The sequence below is a fragment of the Ursus arctos genome, unplaced genomic scaffold (genome assembly GCF_023065955.2).
Source record: "Ursus arctos isolate Adak ecotype North America unplaced genomic scaffold, UrsArc2.0 scaffold_22, whole genome shotgun sequence".
Lineage (NCBI taxonomy): Eukaryota > Metazoa > Chordata > Mammalia > Carnivora > Ursidae > Ursus > Ursus arctos.
Genome location: NW_026622897.1, coordinates 58,013,057 through 58,033,068, shown reverse-complemented (window position 1 = coordinate 58,033,068; position 20,012 = coordinate 58,013,057). Strand labels below are relative to the sequence as shown.

The following is a 20,012-nucleotide window of genomic DNA, read 5'->3' as shown; positions in this document are numbered from 1 at the left end:
AGTGAGCTGTTGTGCTTCCTTTCAGCAGACAAACAGTAAAGCTTGCAAGGAAAATAATGTGTTGTCAGAACTATATCCATTCCCCTAAAAATCCAGTACATTTTTTTTGAGTCAGGGTTGAATAAAGGAGAGTGTCTAAATACGTCTGCTAGGGAAAATGAGATTGAGAAACACGTGAGAAAGAAATTTTTTCTGAGCACCATGACTGGAAATAAAAGATGTGAGATAAAGATGGTCCAATCACCCGTTCTGTTTGTTGTATTTCTATGAGTTGAGATCTGTTTATAATTTAAACTTTTAGTAAAGCTTGCCACACTTCCATGCTTTGGGTGAGTGATGCATGAGTGCAGAAGTGCATGGGGTCGGCTGGGGCTATACATTCTATTTGGTGATTGTAGGGGGTTATGCAAATTGCAGTGAAATATCCACTGTTTAGATGGTGTCAGCTGATTCCTGAGTGACACATGTAAAAACAAACTAAATTAAATAATCATTTAACAGATAATGTATCTTCCTCTATCTATTTTCTTACATATATTTTAGAAACAAGTTTTCCATGGGTAAAAGAAGAAAAGAAAGGAATAAAAACACTTCCAAATACAAATATGAACACAAACCACATATGCCTACACCTAGTATGACAAATCCCATGAAACAAAATGTTGGCTACTGATGTTGGTTTGAAAGATCCTCAGGAGCTTCCCAAGGGTTCTTTCAAACTGGTCTCCATATTCAAAGGACAGGAAGAACCCCAAAAAGAGGCAGGCCACTCCAGACTTCTAGGTGGCAGGTATAACAAGCAAGGGAACATACTAGGTTTGGCTTGCGTGGCCCAAAGCCAGTATCTTTAAACCTGCTGCCAGAATTTTAGAAGTTTACACAGAAGCCTTGTCTGGGCTCAGTCATGTATATTTTGCAGAGGGTCTCAGCAACACAGGACTATCTCAAGGTCGTGTCCTTAGGGCCATTTTTGGGAGGGGCAAGACAAAGTCTAGGCACATTCCAAGGACTGGGTCAGGGGTGAGGAGACTCGATTGCTGGGATCCAGCTTTTGGGTCAGCCAGCAATCATGTCCTCTCCGTGACCTTCCCAACAGACATTCACACCCAGGCACTGCTTGTTAAGTGGTCCTCTCTTCCCCTGCATGGGGAAGTCTCAGCAGGACTCAATTACTTGTTTGAGGTCAGGAAGGTGGTAATTCACAAAGCGATGGCTGACTTCATAAGCCCTTTGTTGTGTCTATGAAACCTGAGCCCTCTTCAGGGCATACACCCCACTCAGCTGTCTGGGGGGCCTCTGGTTGCCTGTGCCCCATGCACGGCCCCCCGCACGTGGATGCCCTCCTCTCTGAAAATGAAATAACCCAGCTCAGTGGCCTGAGCCCCCATGAGACAGCGTGTTTAGTTGCCGAAGGCCGGGCGGGTATCCTCCCGCTGCGGCAATGCCCTTGCAGTGGAGAACCGTAACTCACAAGAAGCAGTCTGTGCCCCTGCTCCTGTCTCTCCTTTCAGAGAACAGTTTCTGGGGAGGAGCGCTTCCCACCCCACGGAAGCACAGCTGCAGCACTAAGCTGGCTCATCCCAGCAGAACTGCTCAGGTCTCAGGATGGCTTCCTGGAGGTGGGGTGCACCTTGGTGGAACTGAGCCAGTGGGGCCGATGGTCAGCCGTGCCCAGGGGCCTGTTCATAACCCTCCGTTACCATGCTCTTGTGTCTGCAGATTCTCCTGCTTCCTGGGCGCACATAGAAATTCATTCCGTAGAGGGCACCTGCAAATGGATGTGTGTTTTCTCAATTCTGCATTACTTTCTAGTTGTGTGCATTTACCGCGAGTCTTACTGTGAGGCACAGGGGTCAGGAGTCCAAGCCTACCATAAGTCTTGTTCTAGTGTCTTCTGTCTGTCTCTTCATAAACCCACCCAACACAGGCCCTGGGAGATGAGATTGGCACTGCTGACAAGGCCATGCAAAAGCATGGCCTTTATCACTCAGAGATTTTTTTGTCCCACAGACCTCAATACACCCCCCATCCAAACTCAGCTGAGCCAAGTTCAGTATTTAATTTTCTTAGGTGACCTAATTTTCTAAGGCAGAAGTAAGGGGCCTAAAGTAAAAGAACTATACAATCTTCTTTGCTCCTTTTCGATTGGCCAAAACCCAGGAATTTTCCTGTTTCAATAGAGAAAAATGTTGAGTTCAAAGAAAAGGTTGTTAAAAAAAAGAGGAAATAAGGTGGAGAGGAGCCAGAGGCACTGATAGGAGGCTCCTATTCCAGTGCTCTTTGTCCTTTCTCCTTTCTATCCTTGGCTGTCAACGTGAGGCCTGGGGTCATGGACTGTCTTCCTCTGTCTCCCCAGGTGGGAATCAGTGAGTGTTTTTCACGCTTTCATATATAGAAGGTTCCCCAAGCTTTGCCTTTGCATGTATAATTACTTAACCCTACTCTCAAGGTATGATAAAGTGTTACTATTACTACTCCTACTATTATTATTATTAATTGAGGTGAAAATACAGAGCTTCCTGTATGATTCAAAATGGTCATTACTCGAACTGACTTTGAAGACCATAGTCTGACTCATATTTTCCATTTGAAATCATGCTGAGTAATGTTACCCAATCATGCTCCTAAAATAATTAATTTAGTGGACTAGGCCACTTACATTCTAAGTCTCTTATTTCACTTATGGGCATATATGGAAACCTGGAATCCAGATACATTGTTTCCATTAAAAAATAATTCCCTCCCTCTGGCACCTGATAGTTTTTCTTCATATTCTCTCAAGAAAGCTTCACATAGAGAGATAACTCTAGATAACTTTATGTTCAGCTACTTGAGGTCTCTGGCCCAGTATCCCTGGTGAGTAGGTCAGTCTCCAAAGGGCGTCTCCTTTAATTTAGTCTAGATGTAAGGCCAAACCTCATCTGAGAGCACTCCAATTCTGCCAAGGAATTTTTTTATTGCATCGTATGTCCCTGGTATCAAGGAACGAGCATGCAGGAAAACCAATTTAATAGAAGCTCCAAAATAATTATTTTGTAGTGTCTAAATCATAAATTCTATTGCCCATCCCAGGACTTTTCAGCTAGAAATTCTAGAAAGACATACTATTTGGCATTTGTTATCACATCATTATATAGAAGAAAATTAAAATCCCAAAGAGGAAGAGAAAGATAAATCATACACTTAATTTAATGTCAAAATGAACAAAGGTCTATGGTTCAGATATTGAATAGTGTTTTCCCTGTGGGAGGATGGAAGGAAGCAGAGAACAATCTAGAGTTTCTTCTAGAGGTCAGCCTCTCAGTTTTCCAGGGTCATACATCTTATAGCAGGTTCTGACAATACATCAAATCTCACTTAGTGAAGTTGAAACACGCATGAATGAGATGCCATGAAGGCGAAGAAAGGATAACAGTTGGAATGTTAGTAGTGAGGCCAGCTCATCACAGAGACAGTATTTGTAGGCATTTGGTACACATAACGGAGACAGACAAGTAGTTTTTAAAGATTTATTTATTTTAGAGAAAGAGAGAGTGAGAGCACACGCACAGGAGTCTGGGGAAGGGCAGAGGGATAAAACCATCACGTAGACCCCCCACTGAGTGCAAGACCGGACTGGGGCTCGATCACATGACCCATGAGATTACAACTTGAGCTGAAAGAAGATTCACCTTTAACCAGCTGAGCCACCCCGGGGCCCCAGGAGACTGACAAGTATTGAGTCGCATTTACATCACCTATCATCTGTGTCACTCTGAAAACCCAACTTAATTCTCTACACTTCGTGAGATTGTTATAAAGGTTAAATGAATTGAATCACATCATAATTTCTAACAGAACCTGACACTTTTGATGACTCAATGAATTATTTATTATAATATTGGTAGTAGTTATTGTCGGAGAAAATGATTCCTAGCTTACATCAACCTTCCTCTGCAAAATGTTGTCCAATCACCTAATGACTCAAATATTTACCTCTCAATGAATGCCACTGAGATTTGTTGAATGTACTAGTCATTCTTTGCTATAATTTCACAGAACCATTTTCTGATCTTTTACTTTTCCCCTACATATTATTTTATTATAGATGATATAAAGATGATGAGAATACAATGATGACGATGATGATGATAATGACACCATGGACGACAACTTATGGCTACAGTCAACATCAGATATTAAAAGCAAACATGAAAGTCACATTTTGATGGGACGAAACATACGGATAATGGCTCGGCGGATCTCCTTTGTCTTGGCGCTATAAATGAGAGGGTTGAGCACAGGAGGGACAAAGAGGTAAACATTAGACATGAGGACATGTGTGTAGCGTGGGGCATGCTTCCCAAAGCGATGCACTACCGAGACCCCAATCATCGGCACATAAAATGCAAGAACAGCCAAGATATGTGACACACAAGTGTTGAGAGCTTTCAGGCGTTCCTTGCGGGAAGCGATGGCCATGACTGAATGCAGAATGAGCACATAGGAGAGGAAGATAAATAACATGTCCATGCCAAAGGTGGATACAAGAACAAAGAGTCCGTAGATGCTGTTGATAGTGATATCAGCACAGGCCAGCTTCATCATGTCTGGGTGCAGGCAGTAGGAGTGGGAAAGAACATTGGGTCTGCAGATAGGCAGCCTCTTGAAGAGTAAGAGGAGAGGAAAGAGGGTGATGAAGCTCCGAGCAGTCACAGCTACACCCATTCCAGCAATAACCCCATTGGTGAGCACGGTGGCATAGTGCAAGGGGTCACAAATGGCCACATAGCGGTCAAAGCTCATGGCCAACAGAATCCCTGACTCCATCATGGAGAAGGAATGAATGAGAAACATCTGGATCAGGCAGGCATCAAAAGCAATGCTGCGGGCATTGAAGCAGAAGGTTCTGAGCACGGTGGGCAGTGTGGCCATGGACATGGCCACGTCACTGAAGGACAGCATGGACAGGAAGTAGTACATGGGCTGGTGGAGGCTGGGCTCCACTTGAACGGCTCGTAGGATCACAGTGTTGGCTCCGAGGGCCACGGCATACATCACGCAGAGGGGCCCTGCTAGCCACGAGTGAGAGCTCTCCAGACCGGGGATGCCAGTCAGGAGGAAGGAAGCCGGATGAGTGACATTGAACAGTCCCATGGCAGAGGTAGGCCAGGACACTTAACAGAATCAGACCTTGAGGACTTCTGAGAGAGTTGCCCTTACAGGATGACAAGAAGCCAGGGAGTAGCACACACAGGGCATGAATTGGAAATTCAATTTCCGCAGTGGAAATTGATACATTCTGGAAATCACTGGTTAGGGAAAAACATTGATAAACTTCTTTTCTTCATATTTCCCAACCATCAGGCTACAAGCTGGGCTAATAACCCTCTGTTTTATAGAAGAAGGAAGACAGTGATGAATGCTCCACAGATCTCAGTTAGGCACAAGAAAATGTCCAAATCCTACTTCGTAAAGCTATATTATCCACAATTTTAATGCGTCCCCGAAGGAGCATTGACCTGACATGAGTCTAATTCATAGGTAGTTAGTCTAAAGAACACTGACAGTTGGAGTCCTCAGGAGCTCACGTTATTCACCCCTCACCCCAGAGACACAGCCTCGGGTACTGCCTTACTCAGCTCTTCTTACAGTGACACATGTTGCTGACTGCATTCCCAGACCTTAACCACAATGATTCCTCTGTAAGAGTGATTAGAGTTTGTATTCTCCTGGTATTCTGATGTTCTGGAAATTCTTCCACCGTCATTGCCTCATGATGGATGAAGATAGACAGGGCTGGAAGGCTTTCCGTTCTGCAGAGCTGTTTCAGGCTAAGGCACCCTCCTCTGGGAGAGGAACTCCAGAAATATTTTCCATTTCCCCTTCTTTTCCCAACCCTAACAAAGCAGGGCCGGAGTCTAATCTCAGAGTCCTTGCTGATCAGGATGGAGGAAAAAGGAGACCTGGATGTCCCAGTTTTCTGAAGGCCCCAGAAATGCTCAGAACTCTTCCTTTCTCCACATAGGGACCAGGTGGTTTAGCGAAAGGGGTGCTGGAGGGGGTAAGGAGCCCTGGGAATAACTCACCTGCCTCTGGCTGCCCCTGGCTGTGTGAGCTTGGGAGAGCCTAGTTCTCTTTCTACACGGAGTCTTTTCTCCCTTATCACTCTTTTTTGGGATATATTCTATGATCCTTTCTGACTCTGATTCATGTACATTTTAATTTCTGGTCAAAGAGAGAATGCCTATGAGAGTTTGCTGTGCAAGAAAGCCCAGACAGGCAGAGATGGACCTGGAGGATGAACAGAGTGGTCTTCTGGTGAAACAGCCTTGAAATCAAGGGTAGGAATAAAGGATTAGAGATGCTTGGCTAAGCCCAGATCGTGTAAAGATTAGAACCAGATGATTTCTCTACTCTTTTACCTCTCGAGTGACTTTTACGTACTTTAATTCATCATCGCATGCAAAGTTTTGTAATGTGCGCACTGACCTGTTAGTCGGTCCATTTTGTAGACTGTGACCACCGTGAATCAGGATTTCAGAAATTCACCTGTGCACTGAGCTGACTTTCCTCCCTGAACTGCTGCAATGTTAATGAGTCCTAGCAACATGGATCCCGAGGACACTGAATCTGCAAGGTGAGCTATGTGTAGAAACCGAGTGCATTGCCCAGAGTTCCACAGTTAGTGGCAGTGCCAGAACAGGAACCCCCATTCAGGGGCTTTGCACCTGCTCTGCTCCCTCTACTGTGAGCTCCCTTTTGCTAACCTCGGGGCACGCTGTCCCTCTTCTCCTCCCCCACCCCTTTCCCAGTTTCACTCTTAGAGCAGGGTCAGGAGAGTCCACTAGCTGCACCCTAATGAATTTCAGAACTCACCAGAAGCCAGACAGAGGAGAGACACTGAAGGAACAACAGGCCCTTTTTTCTATCTGCTAGAGTGAATTCATGCCTGCCCATTTTGTATCTTATTCTCAGCCTCTGGAGAGAGCAGAGTGACGCTGCTTGGTGTCTCAATATTCATTATGAGGGATTTAGCCTCTAGAGGTTCTTAAAGACCATTGAGAATAAAGCATGTGTTCCTGTTTCTTATAAAGAACCCAGCAATTAATCAGCCAGTCCGATTCCCTACCCAGTGCAAGTGCAAGACACCATTAGTGATAGCTGGGCGGGGTGTAAGAGAAGAGCTCATTATCTTCTGGGAGATCCCAGGACTATGTTGACCAAGCCCAGCAAATAAGCTCTAAGCAGAACATTTTCTTTACTGACACTTGAAATGGATTAAATCAGTCTAGTTCTTTCTTCCACTCTGGATGAGAACTGAGTTTCCTGAGAATTCTGGTCACATTCAGATGATAGCATATCCTCTGGGGAGCCCGGTGGGGGTTCACAGTGCACAGGCTGACGTAAGGTCAGACTTTCAGCATTCAGGCTCACACCATTTCTCTTCTCCTGACCCTCACTCGCTAACCTTGCCTTTTGCAGTCTCCTTCTGAAAGGAGAGAGAAGGGACAGTGGCTGCTTCACAATCCCCGAGTGCCTCACCTAGCTGCTTTCATGTTACTGCGTGTGTTCAATGAATAGACCTGACTCTCTCATATTGTGTTTCACGGATTACCAGGAACCTTCTTTCCCTCTTTTACTTCTTCTTCACTTGATTTAAATGCATGTCTCTTTATTCTGTCTGGCTGCTTATGACTTCGTCCAAACACAGATCCCCCTTGTGGGACCATGTGCTCTGCTGGACTGGGTCTAAGGCAACGCCATGACAGCCGTCTCTAGCATATAGCCCATCCCACCTCACAATGCAAAAATACCCACCTCGAACCAGCACTAGGCTCTCATTCCACGAGCATGGGAACTTTCATCTCTCCTTTTAGATTCACAGGCATGAGGAGGGAACCAGTCAGCCTTGTCTCTCTTCCCCCAATTTTGGGGCAACATTCGGTACGTTAGCAGAATCCTTGAGGGGCCCCTGTGTTGACCCAAAGCAAAGTGGGTTGTACCTCCATCCCTTTCTCTTGGGTGTGGGGAGTGATGTTGAGGACTTAGTTCTATTAGAAATGTGGAAAGGTGCAAAATGGAACCAATAATGCTATGGGAATTCCTTCTTACTGCAGCCCCCTTTACTCCATTTGCACAACTCGGGAACTGCTTGACAAAGGAGAAATGCCAGTTGCAGAGGTCCAGCCCCGGAATCAGAAAGAATAGTATGAAGAGTGGTATAGAGTTAGAGAACAGTAACATAACACCAGTAGGATAAAATAATGAGCTTCATCCTGGGAAGTGTTTACACAGGTTTTGAAACAGAACAGAAACTGACCAGCCGAAGGGAATGAAACCTGGAGACTTACATCTGCAGGAAGCTACTTGAAAACCTAGGCGGGAGAGTCTCTGGTAGTGTTGCCGGAGCTACTGCCAAGGTGACCTTGCCCAGCAGAAGCTGGAGCCGGGGCAGAGATACAGAGCCCTGCCAGGGACTTAGCTTCAGGTAGGAGAGTGGCGTGAAGGATATGCCCCCTGTCTACCAATGCTCTGGGCACCCAAATGGTTGGTTCTCAAGGCCCTTCACAGTTTCCCAGGTGTCATCTGAACCCACCCCCATAACTGTAGGGCGGGGAGATGTCAAAGAAAGTCAGGCCACCCCAGATCATAGATGGCAGAGCTCCTAGTAAGGGAACTCAAACAGGAGGCTAGTTTGGGTGGTCACAAGCGGGTAGATCTCTGCACTGGGTACCAGGCCTGGAAGAGTTTCTGCAGAGGCCTTATCTGGGCTCAGCCTGTGTGCTATCCACATGGTCTCAGCACTTAGGACTATCTCAAAGTCTTGTCCTTGGGACCACTTGCAGGAGGGGCAAGACATACTCTAGGCCCATTCCAAGGGCAGGGTCAGGGGTGAGGAGACTCAATTGCTGGGATCCAGCTTTTGGGTCAGTCAGTGGTCACGTCCTCACCGTGACCTTCGCAACAGACATTCACACCCAGGCACTGCTTGTTAAGTGGTCCTCTCTTCCCCTGCATGGGGAAGTCTCAGCAGGACTCAATTACTTGTTTGAGGTCAGGAAGGTGGTAATTCACAAAGCGATGCTGACTTCATAAGCCCTTTGTTGTGTCTATGAAACCTGAGCCCTCTTCAGGGCACGCACCCCACTCAGCTGTCTGGGGGGCCTCTGGTTGCCTGTGTTCCGTGCACGACCCCCGCACGTGGATGCCCTCCTCCCTGAAAATGAAATAACCCAGCTCAGTGGCCTGAGCCCACCATGCTGTGAGACAGCGTGTTTAGTTGCCGAAGGCAGGGCGGGTATCCTCCCGCTGCAGCAATACCCTTGCAGTGGAGAACCGTAACTCACAAGAAGCAGTCTGTGCCCCTGCTCCTGTCTCTCCTTTCAGAGAACAGTATCTGGGGAGGAGCGCTTCCCACCCCACGGAAGCACAGCTGCAGCACTAAGCTGGCTCATCCCAGCAGAACTGCTCAGGTCTCAGGATGGCTTCCTGGAGGCGGGGTGCACCTTGGTGGAACTGAGCCAGTGGGGCCGATGGTCAGCCGTGCCCAGGGGCCTGTTCATAACCCTCCGTTACCATGCTCTTGTGTCTGCAGATTCTCCTGCTTCCTGGGCGCACATAGAAATTCATTCCGTAGACGGCGCCTGAAAGTGGGTGTGTGTTTTCTCAGTTCTGCATTACTTTCTAGCTGTGTGCATTTACCGCGAGTCTTACTGTGAGGCACGGGGGTCAGGAGTCCAAGCCTACCGTAAGTCTTGTTCTAGTGTCTTCTGTCTGTCTCTTCATCAACCCACCCAACACAGGCCCTGGGAGATGAGATTGGCACCCCTGAGAAGGCCATGCAAAAGCATAACCTTTATTCTGTGGGAATTTTTTTCCCCAGCAAACCTCATTATAGTCCCCTAGCAAGCGTAGCTCAGCCATGGTTAGTAGTTAATTTCTAAGGTGACCTAATTTATGAGGTGGACCCAAAGGACCTATAACAAAAGAAGTATACAATCTTCTTTGCTCCTTTTTGGTTGGCCAAAATCCAGGTATTTTCCCATTCAATAGGGAAAAATGGTGAGTTCCAAGAAAAGCTTGTCATATAGAAAGAGGTAAAGAGTCTCTACGTAAACCAGAAAACTGGGCTTCTTCTTTTTTTTTTTTTTTAAAGATTTTATTTATTTGACAGAGATAGAGACAGCCAGCGAGAGAGGGAACACAAGCAGGGGGAGTGGGAGAGGAAGAAGCAGGCTCATAGCAGAAGAGCCTGTTGTGGGGGCTCGATCCCAGATCGCCGGGATCACGCCCTGAGCCGAAGGCAGACGCTTAACCGCTGTGCCACCCAGACGCCCCAGAAAACTGGGCTTCTTATAGACCTTGTCAGGTTGAAAGATGCAGGACTACCTTAAGTTATGGCACCTGCCTCATAAGAGGAAGAGAACCCTAGAAATACCATTTCTCTATCCCCTCAAACTTGCCACATTTCTATCTGATGATGGAGAAAGAAGGGAAGAAATAAGGTGGAGAGGAGCCAGAGGCGCTGATAGAAGGCTCCTATTCCAGTGCTCCTTGTCCTTTCTTCTTTCCACCCTTGCCTGTCAGCATGAGGCCTGTGGTCATAGGACTGTCTTCCTCTGTCTCCCCAGAGTGGGAATCAGTGTGTGTTTTCCACACTTTCACAGAGTGCAGTTTCCCCAAGTCTTGATTTGCATTTGTATATTCATTCAACATGACTCTCATGGCATTACAAAATGGTAACATTATTATTTGATTTGGCAATACAGAGCTTTTTGTAAGAATCAACAAGGTCTCTATTTATTTATTTATTTATTTATTTATTTATTTATTATTTATTTATTTATTTTCAAACATTTTATTTATTTATTTGACAGAGAGAGACACAGTGAGAGAGGCAACACAAGTAGGGAGAATGGGAGAGGGAGAAGCAGGCTTTCCGCTGAGTGGGGGCCCGACATGGGGCTCGATCCCAGGACCCTGGGATCATGACCTGAGCAGAAGGCAGACGCTTAATGACTGAGCCACCCAGGTGCCCCAACAAGGTCTCTATTTAAATTGACTGAAGGCCATAGTCTTTTTATTTTCCATTTGAAACTATGCTCAGCCACGGTGCTCATTCATGCTTATAAATTAGTTTATTTAATAGACAAGGGCCCTTGTAGGAGTCTCCTGTTTCACTGATGGGCCTATTCGGAAACCTGGATCCCACATACTTACATCGTTTCCATTCAGAAATACTTCCCTCCCTCTGGCACCTGATGCTTCTCCTTCATATTCCCTCAAGAGAGCTACACAGAAAGAATTTTCTAGCTAACTATGCTCAACTGCTTGAGGTCTCCGGCCAAGTATCCCTGGAGGTAGTTCAGTCTCCACAGGGCATCATCTTTAATTTAGTCTAGATGTAAGCCCAAACCTCATTTGAGAGCACTCCACTTCTGCCAAGAAATTACGTGGCCGTCAAGGAAAGAGCAGGCGGAAAAACCAACCTCGTAGAAATTCTAGAATAATTATTTTGTAGTGTTTGGATCATAAATTCTCTATTCTGCTTTTCCCAAACTTTTGTAGCTAGAAATTCTAGAAAGGCATACTTTTCAACATGTCTTATGTCATTGTGTGGAAAAAAAGTTAAAATCCCAAAAAATAAAATCAAGAGAAATCATGTACTTAGTAGGATGTCAAAAAGTGCAAGGGTCTATGGTTCAGATATTGAATATTGTTTTCCCTGTGGGAGGATTGGGTTAGTGCGCAGATAACGGAAGCAGAAAAGAATCTGGAGTTTCTTCTAGAGCTCAGCTCTCATCAGTTCTCCTGAGTCATATTCGTTCACACATCTTATGGCAGGTTCTGACGGTACATCAAATTTCACTTTGTGAACTTGAAACAGAGGCGGTGAAGGCAAGGACAGTAGTGGTGGTATTAGTATTGAGGCCAAGAACGCACAGAGCTGGTGTCCTAGGTTCTAGGTACACATAGTGGAGACATACAAGTACTGAGTCTCCTGTGGCTCACCCCCTAGCTGCGTTACTCTGAAAAAGTGCCTTAATTCTCTACACCTCATGAGATTGTTAAGAAAATAACATGGTTTAACGCACATCAATAATTTCTAAAGACACTTTTCAAGTTTTTTAATAGTTATTTTTTAATCGTTATTTTTATATGAAATGAGTAGCTTAGATTAATCTTCCTTTTGAGTGTCTAATCACTCAATTACCTCTGATATTTAGCTTTTTGGAAATGCCACTGAGGTACTATCATTGGTTTTGCGTTACGAGTTTTGTAGCTCCATTTTTCTTTCTTTCTTTCTTTCTTTCTTTCTTTCTTTCTTTCTTTCTTTTTTTTCATTTCTTTATTTCTTTATTCTTTCTTTCTTTTTTTAAAAGATTTTACTTATTTTTTCGACAGAAAGAGAAAGGGCACTCAGGCAGGGGAAGTGGCAGGCAGAGGGAGAGGGAGAGGGAGAAGCAGGATTCTCACAGAGCAGGGGAAGCCTGATGTGGGACTTGATCCTAGGATCCCAGGATCATGACCTGAGCCGGAGGCAGTCACTTAACCAACTAAGCCAGCCTCCATTTCCTGATCTTTTCCTTTTCCTCCACCACACACACCTATCTCACCGTTTCTGATCTGAAGATGATGATGACGACGACGTTGATGATAATGACACCATGGATGACAACTTATGGCTACAGTCAACATCAGATATTAAAAGCAAACATGAAAGTCACATTTTGATGGGACGAAACATACGGATAATGGCTCGGCGGATCTCCTTTGTCTTGGCGCTATAAATGAGAGGGTTGAGCACAGGAGGGACAAAGAGGTAAACGTTGGACATGAGGACATGTGTGTAGCGTGGGGCATGCTTCCCAAAGCGATGCACTACCGAGACCCCAATCATCGGCACATAAAATGCAAGTACAACCAAGATATGTGACACACAAGTGTTGAGAGCTTTCAGGCGTTCCTTGCGGGAAGCGATGGCCATGACTGAATGCAGAATGAGCACATAGGAGAGGAAGATAAATAACATGTCCATGCCAAAGGTGGATACAAGAACAAAGAAACCGTAGATGCTGTTGATAGTGATATCAGCACAGGCCAGCTTCATCATGTCTGGGTGCAGGCAGTAGGAGTGGGAAAGAACATTGGGTCTGCAGATAGGCAGCCTCTTGAAGAGGAAGGGGAGAGGAAAAAGGATGACGAAGCTCCGAGCAGTCACAGCTATGCTTATTCCAGCAATAACTCCATTGGTGAGCACAGTGGCATAGTGCAAGGGGTCACAAATGGCCACATAGCGGTCAAAGCTCATGGCCAACAGAATCCCTGACTCCATCATGGAGAAGGAATGAATGAGAAACATCTGGATCAGGCAGGCATCAAAAGCAATGCTGCGGGCATTGAAGCAGAAGGTTCTGAGCACGGTGGGCAGTGTGGCCATGGACATGGCCACGTCACTGAAGGACAGCATGGACAGGAAGTAGTACATGGGCTGGTGGAGGCTGGGCTCCACTTGAACGGCTCGTAGGATCACAGTGTTGGCTCCGAGGGCCACGGCATACATCACGCAGAGGGGCCCTGCTAGCCACGAGTGAGAGCTCTCCAGACCGGGGATGCCAGTCAGGAGGAAGGAAGCCGGATGAGTGACATTGAACAGTCCCATGGCAGAGGTAGGCCAGGACACTTAACAGAATCAGACCTTGAGGACTTCTGAGAGAGTTGCCCTTACAGGATGACAAGAAGCCAGGGAGTAGCACACACAGGGCATGAAGTCTACACAGTAGAAACTGATGCCTTCCTGAAATCACTGGTTAGGGGGTAACATTGGCAAACTTCTTTTCTTCATATTTCCCAACCATCAGGCTACAAGCTGGGCTAATAACCCTCTGTTTTATAGATGAAGGAAGACAGTGATGAATGCTTCACAGATCTCAGTTAGACACAAGAAAATGTCCAAGCCCTGCTATGTAAAGCTATATTATGCACAATTTTAATGCATCCCTGAAGGAGCATTGAACAGACATGAGTCCAATTCGTAGGTAGTTAGTCTAAAGAACACTGACAGTTGGAGTCCTCAGGAGCTCACGTTATTCACCCCTCACCCCAGAGACACAGCCTCGGGTACTGCCTTACTCAGCCCTTCTTACAGTGACACATGTTGCTGACTGCATTCCCAGACCTTAACCATAATGATTCCTCTGTAAGAGTGATTAGAGTTTGTATTCTCCTGTTGTTCTGATGTTCTGGAAATTCTTCCACCTTCATTGCCTCATGATGTCTGAACATAGGGCTGGAAGGCTTTCCTTCTGGCAGAGCTGTTTCAGGCTAAGGCACCCTCCTCTGGGAGAGGAACTCCGGAAATATTTTCCATTTCCCCTTCTTCTCCCAACCCTAACAAAGCAGGGCCAGAGTCTAATCTCAGAGTCCTTGCTGATCAGGATGGAGGAGGGAGGAGACCTGGGTGTCCCAGGTTTCTGAAGGCCCCCGAAATGCTCCCGTGAGGACTAATGCAGCATTATCACACTGGGAAGAGTCCTGGAATTTCTGAGTTAGTATGGGACTCAGATGGCCCTGTGGTGACAAGCTGTCAGGGGTACTTCTCTGCACGATTGACTGCATCCCTTCTGGTCACAGAGCCGAGTGTGTACATGCCTTTTCCCTCCAGACATGTGGTTGCTTGGAATCCACCCCTGAGCCACCCCACTCACCCCTTTTTCCTTACCCATGACTACCATTCCTATTCTTCATACAACCCGCCGTGAAGGAACTTAGAGAAAAAAACCCAGAGGACAAGTGAGCAAAAGTGAAGGGAACAGAAGGAGAAGGGAGAAGAAACAAGGCTTCAATGAGCAGGATTCCGGGCAGGGCAGGGCCAAAGCCAATCTGCATGTAGGGACCTACGTTTTAGTGTTTGTGGAAAACAGGCTGCCTAACAGGCACCAGGGTCACATTCATTATCATTGTCAGTAGTGACTCACCTTGCGGGTTGTCTGGATGCACATGAGGAAAGGAAATCAGGGAGAGAAACCCACATGTATTGAGCACCGTATGTGCCAGATACTCTGCAAGGAGCTTTGTATCTCTTTCCTCAGTTAATCCTTCACAGAAATGGAGTCTCCTGGCTGTTAGCCTGCCTCTCAGTGCATGGCCAGTAGGTGGTAATGCCTCAATTTGGGTAAAGATGTGTAAGACTCTCCAGTATCTTCTTCAGTGTTTGAGGCACCACTGAGGGGGTAGAGAAGAGGACGAACAGGAAAATAGAGTACACATTTCTGGAGGGAGATTTCAAAGGTGCTCTTCGACCAAGGAGATGGTCACAGGCAAATTCCTGGGGCAAAGAAGATATGGAAGGAAGTCCCTGTCTCCAATGCTGGACTCAAGTTCCTATGTCCCCAGAAATGCTCAAAACTCTTCCTTTCTCCACATAGGGACCAGGTGGTTTAGTGAAAGGGGTGCTGGAGGGGGTAAGGAGCCCTGGGAATAACTCACCTGCCTCTGGCTGCCCCTGGCTGTGTGAGCTTGGGAGAGCCTAGTTCTCTTTCTACACGGTCTTTTCCCCCTTATCACTCTTTTTTGGGATATATTCTATGATCCTTTCTGACTCTGATTCATTTACATTTTAATTTCTGGTCAAAGAGAGAATGCCTATGAGAGTTTGCTGTGCAAGAAAGCCCAGACAGGCAGAGATGGACCTGGAGGATGAACAGAGTGGTCTTCTGGTGAAACAGCCTTGAAATCAAGGGTAGGAATAAAGGATTAGAGATGCTTGGCTAAGCCCAGATCGTGTAAAGCTTAGAACCAGATGATTTCTCTACTTTTTTACCTCTCGAGTGACTTTTATGTACTTTAATCAGAATTCATCATCGCATGCAAAGTTTTGTAATGTGCGCACTGACCTGTTAGTCAGTCCATTTTGTAGACTGTGACCACCGTGAATCAGGATTTCAGAAATTCACCTGTGCACTGAGCTGACTTTCCTCCCTGAACTGCTTCAATGTTAATGAGTCCTAGCAACATGGATCCCGAGGACACTGAATCTGCAAGGTGAGCTATGTGTAGAAACCGAGTGCATTGCCCAGAGTTCCACAGTTAGTGGCAGTGCCAGAACAGGAACCCCCATTCAGGGGCTTTGCACCTGCTCTGCTTCCTCTACTATAAGCTCCCTTTTGCTAACCTCCGGGCACGCTGTCCCTCTTCTCCTCCCCCACCCCTTTCCCAGTTTCACTCTTAGAGCAGGGTCAGGAGAGTCCGCTAGCTGCACCCTAATGAATTTCAGAACTCACCAGAAGCCAGACAGAGGAGAGACACTGAAGGAACAACAGGCCCTTTTTTCTATCTGCTAGAGTGAATTCATGCCTGCCCATTTTGTATCTTATTCTCAGCCTCTGGAGAGAGCAGAGTGACGCTGCTTGGTGTCTCAATATTCATTATGAGGGATTTAGCCTCTAGAGGTTCTTAAAGACCATTGAGAATAAAGCATGTGTTCCTGTTTCTTATAAAGAATCCAGCAATTAATCAGCCAGTCTGATTCCCTACCCAGTGCAAGTGCAAGACACCATTAGTGATGGCTGGGCAGCGGTGTAAGAGAAGAGCTCATTATCTTCTGGGAGATCCCAGGACTATGTTGACCAAGCCCAGCAAATAAGGTCTAAGCAGAACATTTTCTTTACTGACACTTGAAATGGATTAAATCAGTCTAGTTCTTTCTTCCACTCTGGATGAGAACTGAGTTTCCTGAGAATTCTGGTCACATTCAGATGATAGCATATCCTCTGGGGAGCCCGGTGGGGGTTCACAGTGCACAGGCTGACGTAAGGTCAGACTTTCAGCATTCAGGCTCACACCATTTCTCTTCTCCTGACCCTCACTCGCTAACCTTGCCTTTTGCATCGCCTTCTGAAAGGAGAGAGAAGGGACAGTGGCTGCTTCACAATCCCTGAGTGCCTCACCTAGCTGCTTTCATGTTACTGCGTGTGTTCAATGAATAGACTTGACTCTCTCATATTGTGTTTCACGGATTACCAGGAACCTTCTTTCCCTCTTTTACTTCTTCTTCACTTGATTTAAATGCATGTCTCTTTATTCTGTCTGGCTGCTTATGACTTCGTCCAAACACAGATCCCCCTTGTGGGACCATGTGCTCTGCTGGACTGGGTCTAAGGCAACGCCATGACAGCCGTCTCTAGCATATAGCCCATCCCACCTCACAATGCAAAAATACCCCCCTCAAACCAGCACTAGGCTCTCATTCCAAGAGCATGGGAACTTTCATCTCTCCAGTTAGATTCACAGGCATGAGGAGGGAACCAGTCGGCCTTGTCTCTCTTTCCCCCAATTTTGGGTCAACATACGGTACGTTAGCAGAATCCTTTAGGGGCCTCTGTGTTGACCCAAAGTAAAGTGGGATGTATCTTTATCCCTTTCTCTTGGGCGTGGGGAGTGATGTTGAGGACTTAGTTCTTTCTAATAGATCTCTTCAGAAATGTACCCAAATCCTCTAGTTGAGAACTCTTAGAACTTTAGGGTAGAACATTCCAGTCACAGCACGATTAGCCTTCAGGGCTGGATTATCTCTGCTGTGACCGACGTCCTTCGTGTGGGGGGATATTTAGCAGCATCACTGGTCTTCACGCAGCAGGTGTTCCACCCCAGTTTCCACACCCACAGATGCCCCAGACATTGCCAAATGTCCCCCGAGGGACAAAGCACCCCGCTGGAGAACCCCTGAATTCGGAGAAGCACGTAAAGTTTAGCTACCTAGTTCTCTGAAAACCAATTCCAAACTTCCCCATGGCTGTTCATTAAGAATATGGTGCCCACCGTCTTCATGTTTTAGCCAATTTGAGATATGAAGAATTCCTTTAAACTTCTGGTCCATGTACGTGCACATCTCAAACTCCTGGCGGATTGGAATATGTTCTCTCCAAAGGCCGTTTTCTGAGCTGCGGTTGTGCAATTTGGGATTTGCTTATTTTCTTGATGAAACCCCTCCCTCTGCAAGGATTGCAGCTCGAGTGCAGGCAATGCCTTCATTGCTCCCCTTTCTCATCATCTTGGTTTACTCCCCAACTTAACAACATCATTCAGAAAGAGGTCTTACCCCACCTGTTGCAGGTTCTCAAACACTACTCTGGTTCAGGCTTTGTGCTTCCGGTGTTGTGCCCCCATCATTTCTCCCATCATTTCCTCTACATGGAGTTCTGCCACCTAAGCTCTTCCTGCTGAATCCCACAGCTCTAAGATTTGTTATAAGATTTATCTGTTCCGTGATTCTTTTCTTAATATGTTTAGCTCTTTTGAGACACCCTAGGGTCTTTTCATTGCTTCTTTAAAGAGTTTATCCAATCTACTGAAATCTCTACAACCTTAAATAAATTATGGACTCCAAGTTATATTCGTTGCCTTCTACCCTTTACCTAGATCAGTGCCTGGGTTTTGGCTTTCCTTTAGAATGAATAAATGGGTAACATTTTGCCAACTTCAGAACCACAGAAACGTATCTTACTCCGGGCCTGGAGTGGCTCGGTGTGATAGAGGTATTGAGCAGCTGCTGTTAGGTTGCAGTGAGCCCATAGATGTGCACATATTCAGGGAAATCGCCAAAAATGTGCCCATAAATGACCAGTTATCTCATGTGGTCTCTTGGTATCATCTCCATTTATTGATATTCACTGGTTTTCAAAGTTTTTTTTAAAACTCAGAAGTTGAGGAATATTTTTGGGTGTAAGAAATAATACAAGCAGTACAACCAGCCTTTTTCAGAATATTACATGGAATTTGGAATCTATCACCCTTAGATTTGAACTTTTTTCTGGCACAAGTGGATTTTTCTCAAACACTTCCTTTTCCTCTATTACACCTGAAATGTTACTGGTGTTGTCAATGTGGAGATTTATTCACAATTTTCTTAGGCTATCGCCACAAAACTCACTTTGAGGACTATGAAGAAGAAAGGTGTCCGTTTTCTTTCGATTCCCCCTGGTATATCTTGGGGGATCAATAGTAATTGTTGAATAAAAAGTGAATGATTAAATGAATTAGCCAAACACCACATCTACTCTATGCTTTGACTTAATTAGAGCTTTCAGACTGTGAAATATGAATCCTGTATCCACATTCATGTCAATTGATTTATAAAAAATTACCCCAAACACTCTCTGCCTATAAAAATAACAAACACTCCTTATCTCATTAAATTATGAGCTCTGAAGCAATGAGACACATCATAAGATGCTCAACATCACTCATCATTAGGGAAATGCAAATCAAAACCACAGTAAAATACCACTTTATACCTCCCAGAATGGTTAGAATTAAAAAGTCAAGAAATGGAAAGTGTTGGTAAGGATTTGCAGAGAAAGGAACACTTGTGCACTGTTGGTGGGAAGTAAACTGGTGCAGCCAACGTGGAAAAAAGCTGAAGCTTCCTCCAAAAATGTAAAATGGAAATACCATATGATCCAGTATGATCTTGTCGTTTGTAACAACATGGATGAACCTGGAGGGTATTATGCTAAGTCAGATAAGTCAGACAGAGAAAGGCACATCCCACATGATCTCCATGTATGTGGACTATAAAAGACAAAGAAACAAAAAAAGAAACAAGAAGGGTGCCTGTGTGGCTCAGATGGTTAAGCCTCTGCCATTCATCTCAGGTCATGGGATGGAGCCCTGCTTTGGGCTCCCCAGTCAGCAGGGATCCTGCTTCTCCCTCTACTTCTACTGCTCTCCCTGCTCTCTCATTTTCTCTGTCAAATTAATAAATAAAATCTTAAGAAAGAAAGAAAGAAAGAAAGAAAGGGAAAGAAAGAAAGAGAGAGAGAGAGAAGGAAAGAAAGAAAGAAAGAAAGAAAGAAAGAAAGAAAGAAAGAAAGAAAGAAAGAAAGAAAGAAACAAGAGCAGAAACAGACCCATAAGTGCAGAGAACAAATTGAAAGTTGCCTGGGGGCAGGGCAGGTGAAGGATGGGCAAAATGGGTGAAAGGGAGTGGGGAATACAGGTTTCCACTTATTTAATGAATCAGTCATGGG

At 45.5% G+C, this 20,012-nt stretch overlaps 2 protein-coding genes across 2 annotated transcripts; both read right to left on the bottom strand.

Annotated features, from left to right (window-relative positions):
- Positions 1-4,197: 4,197 nt before the first annotated feature.
- On the bottom strand, positions 4,198-5,136 carry LOC113248274 (olfactory receptor 51I2). The gene has a single exon (XM_044380484.2). The coding sequence runs from the start codon at positions 5,134-5,136 to the stop codon at positions 4,198-4,200; it is 939 nt and encodes a 312-aa protein (XP_044236419.2).
- A 7,570-nt stretch (positions 5,137-12,706) lies between these two features.
- On the bottom strand, positions 12,707-13,645 carry LOC113250289 (olfactory receptor 51I2-like). The gene has a single exon (XM_026491601.2). It carries the CDS (start codon positions 13,643-13,645, stop codon positions 12,707-12,709), a length of 939 nt encoding a protein of 312 aa, XP_026347386.2.
- Positions 13,646-20,012: the final 6,367 nt, after the last annotated feature.

What these genes read in the sequence shown, in the direction of transcription:
- LOC113248274 (XM_044380484.2), bottom strand. Translation starts at nt 5,136, where the DNA reads ATGGGACTGTTCAATGTCACTCATCCGGCTTCCTTCCTCCTGACTGGC.
- LOC113250289 (XM_026491601.2), bottom strand. Translation starts at nt 13,645, where the DNA reads ATGGGACTGTTCAATGTCACTCATCCGGCTTCCTTCCTCCTGACTGGC.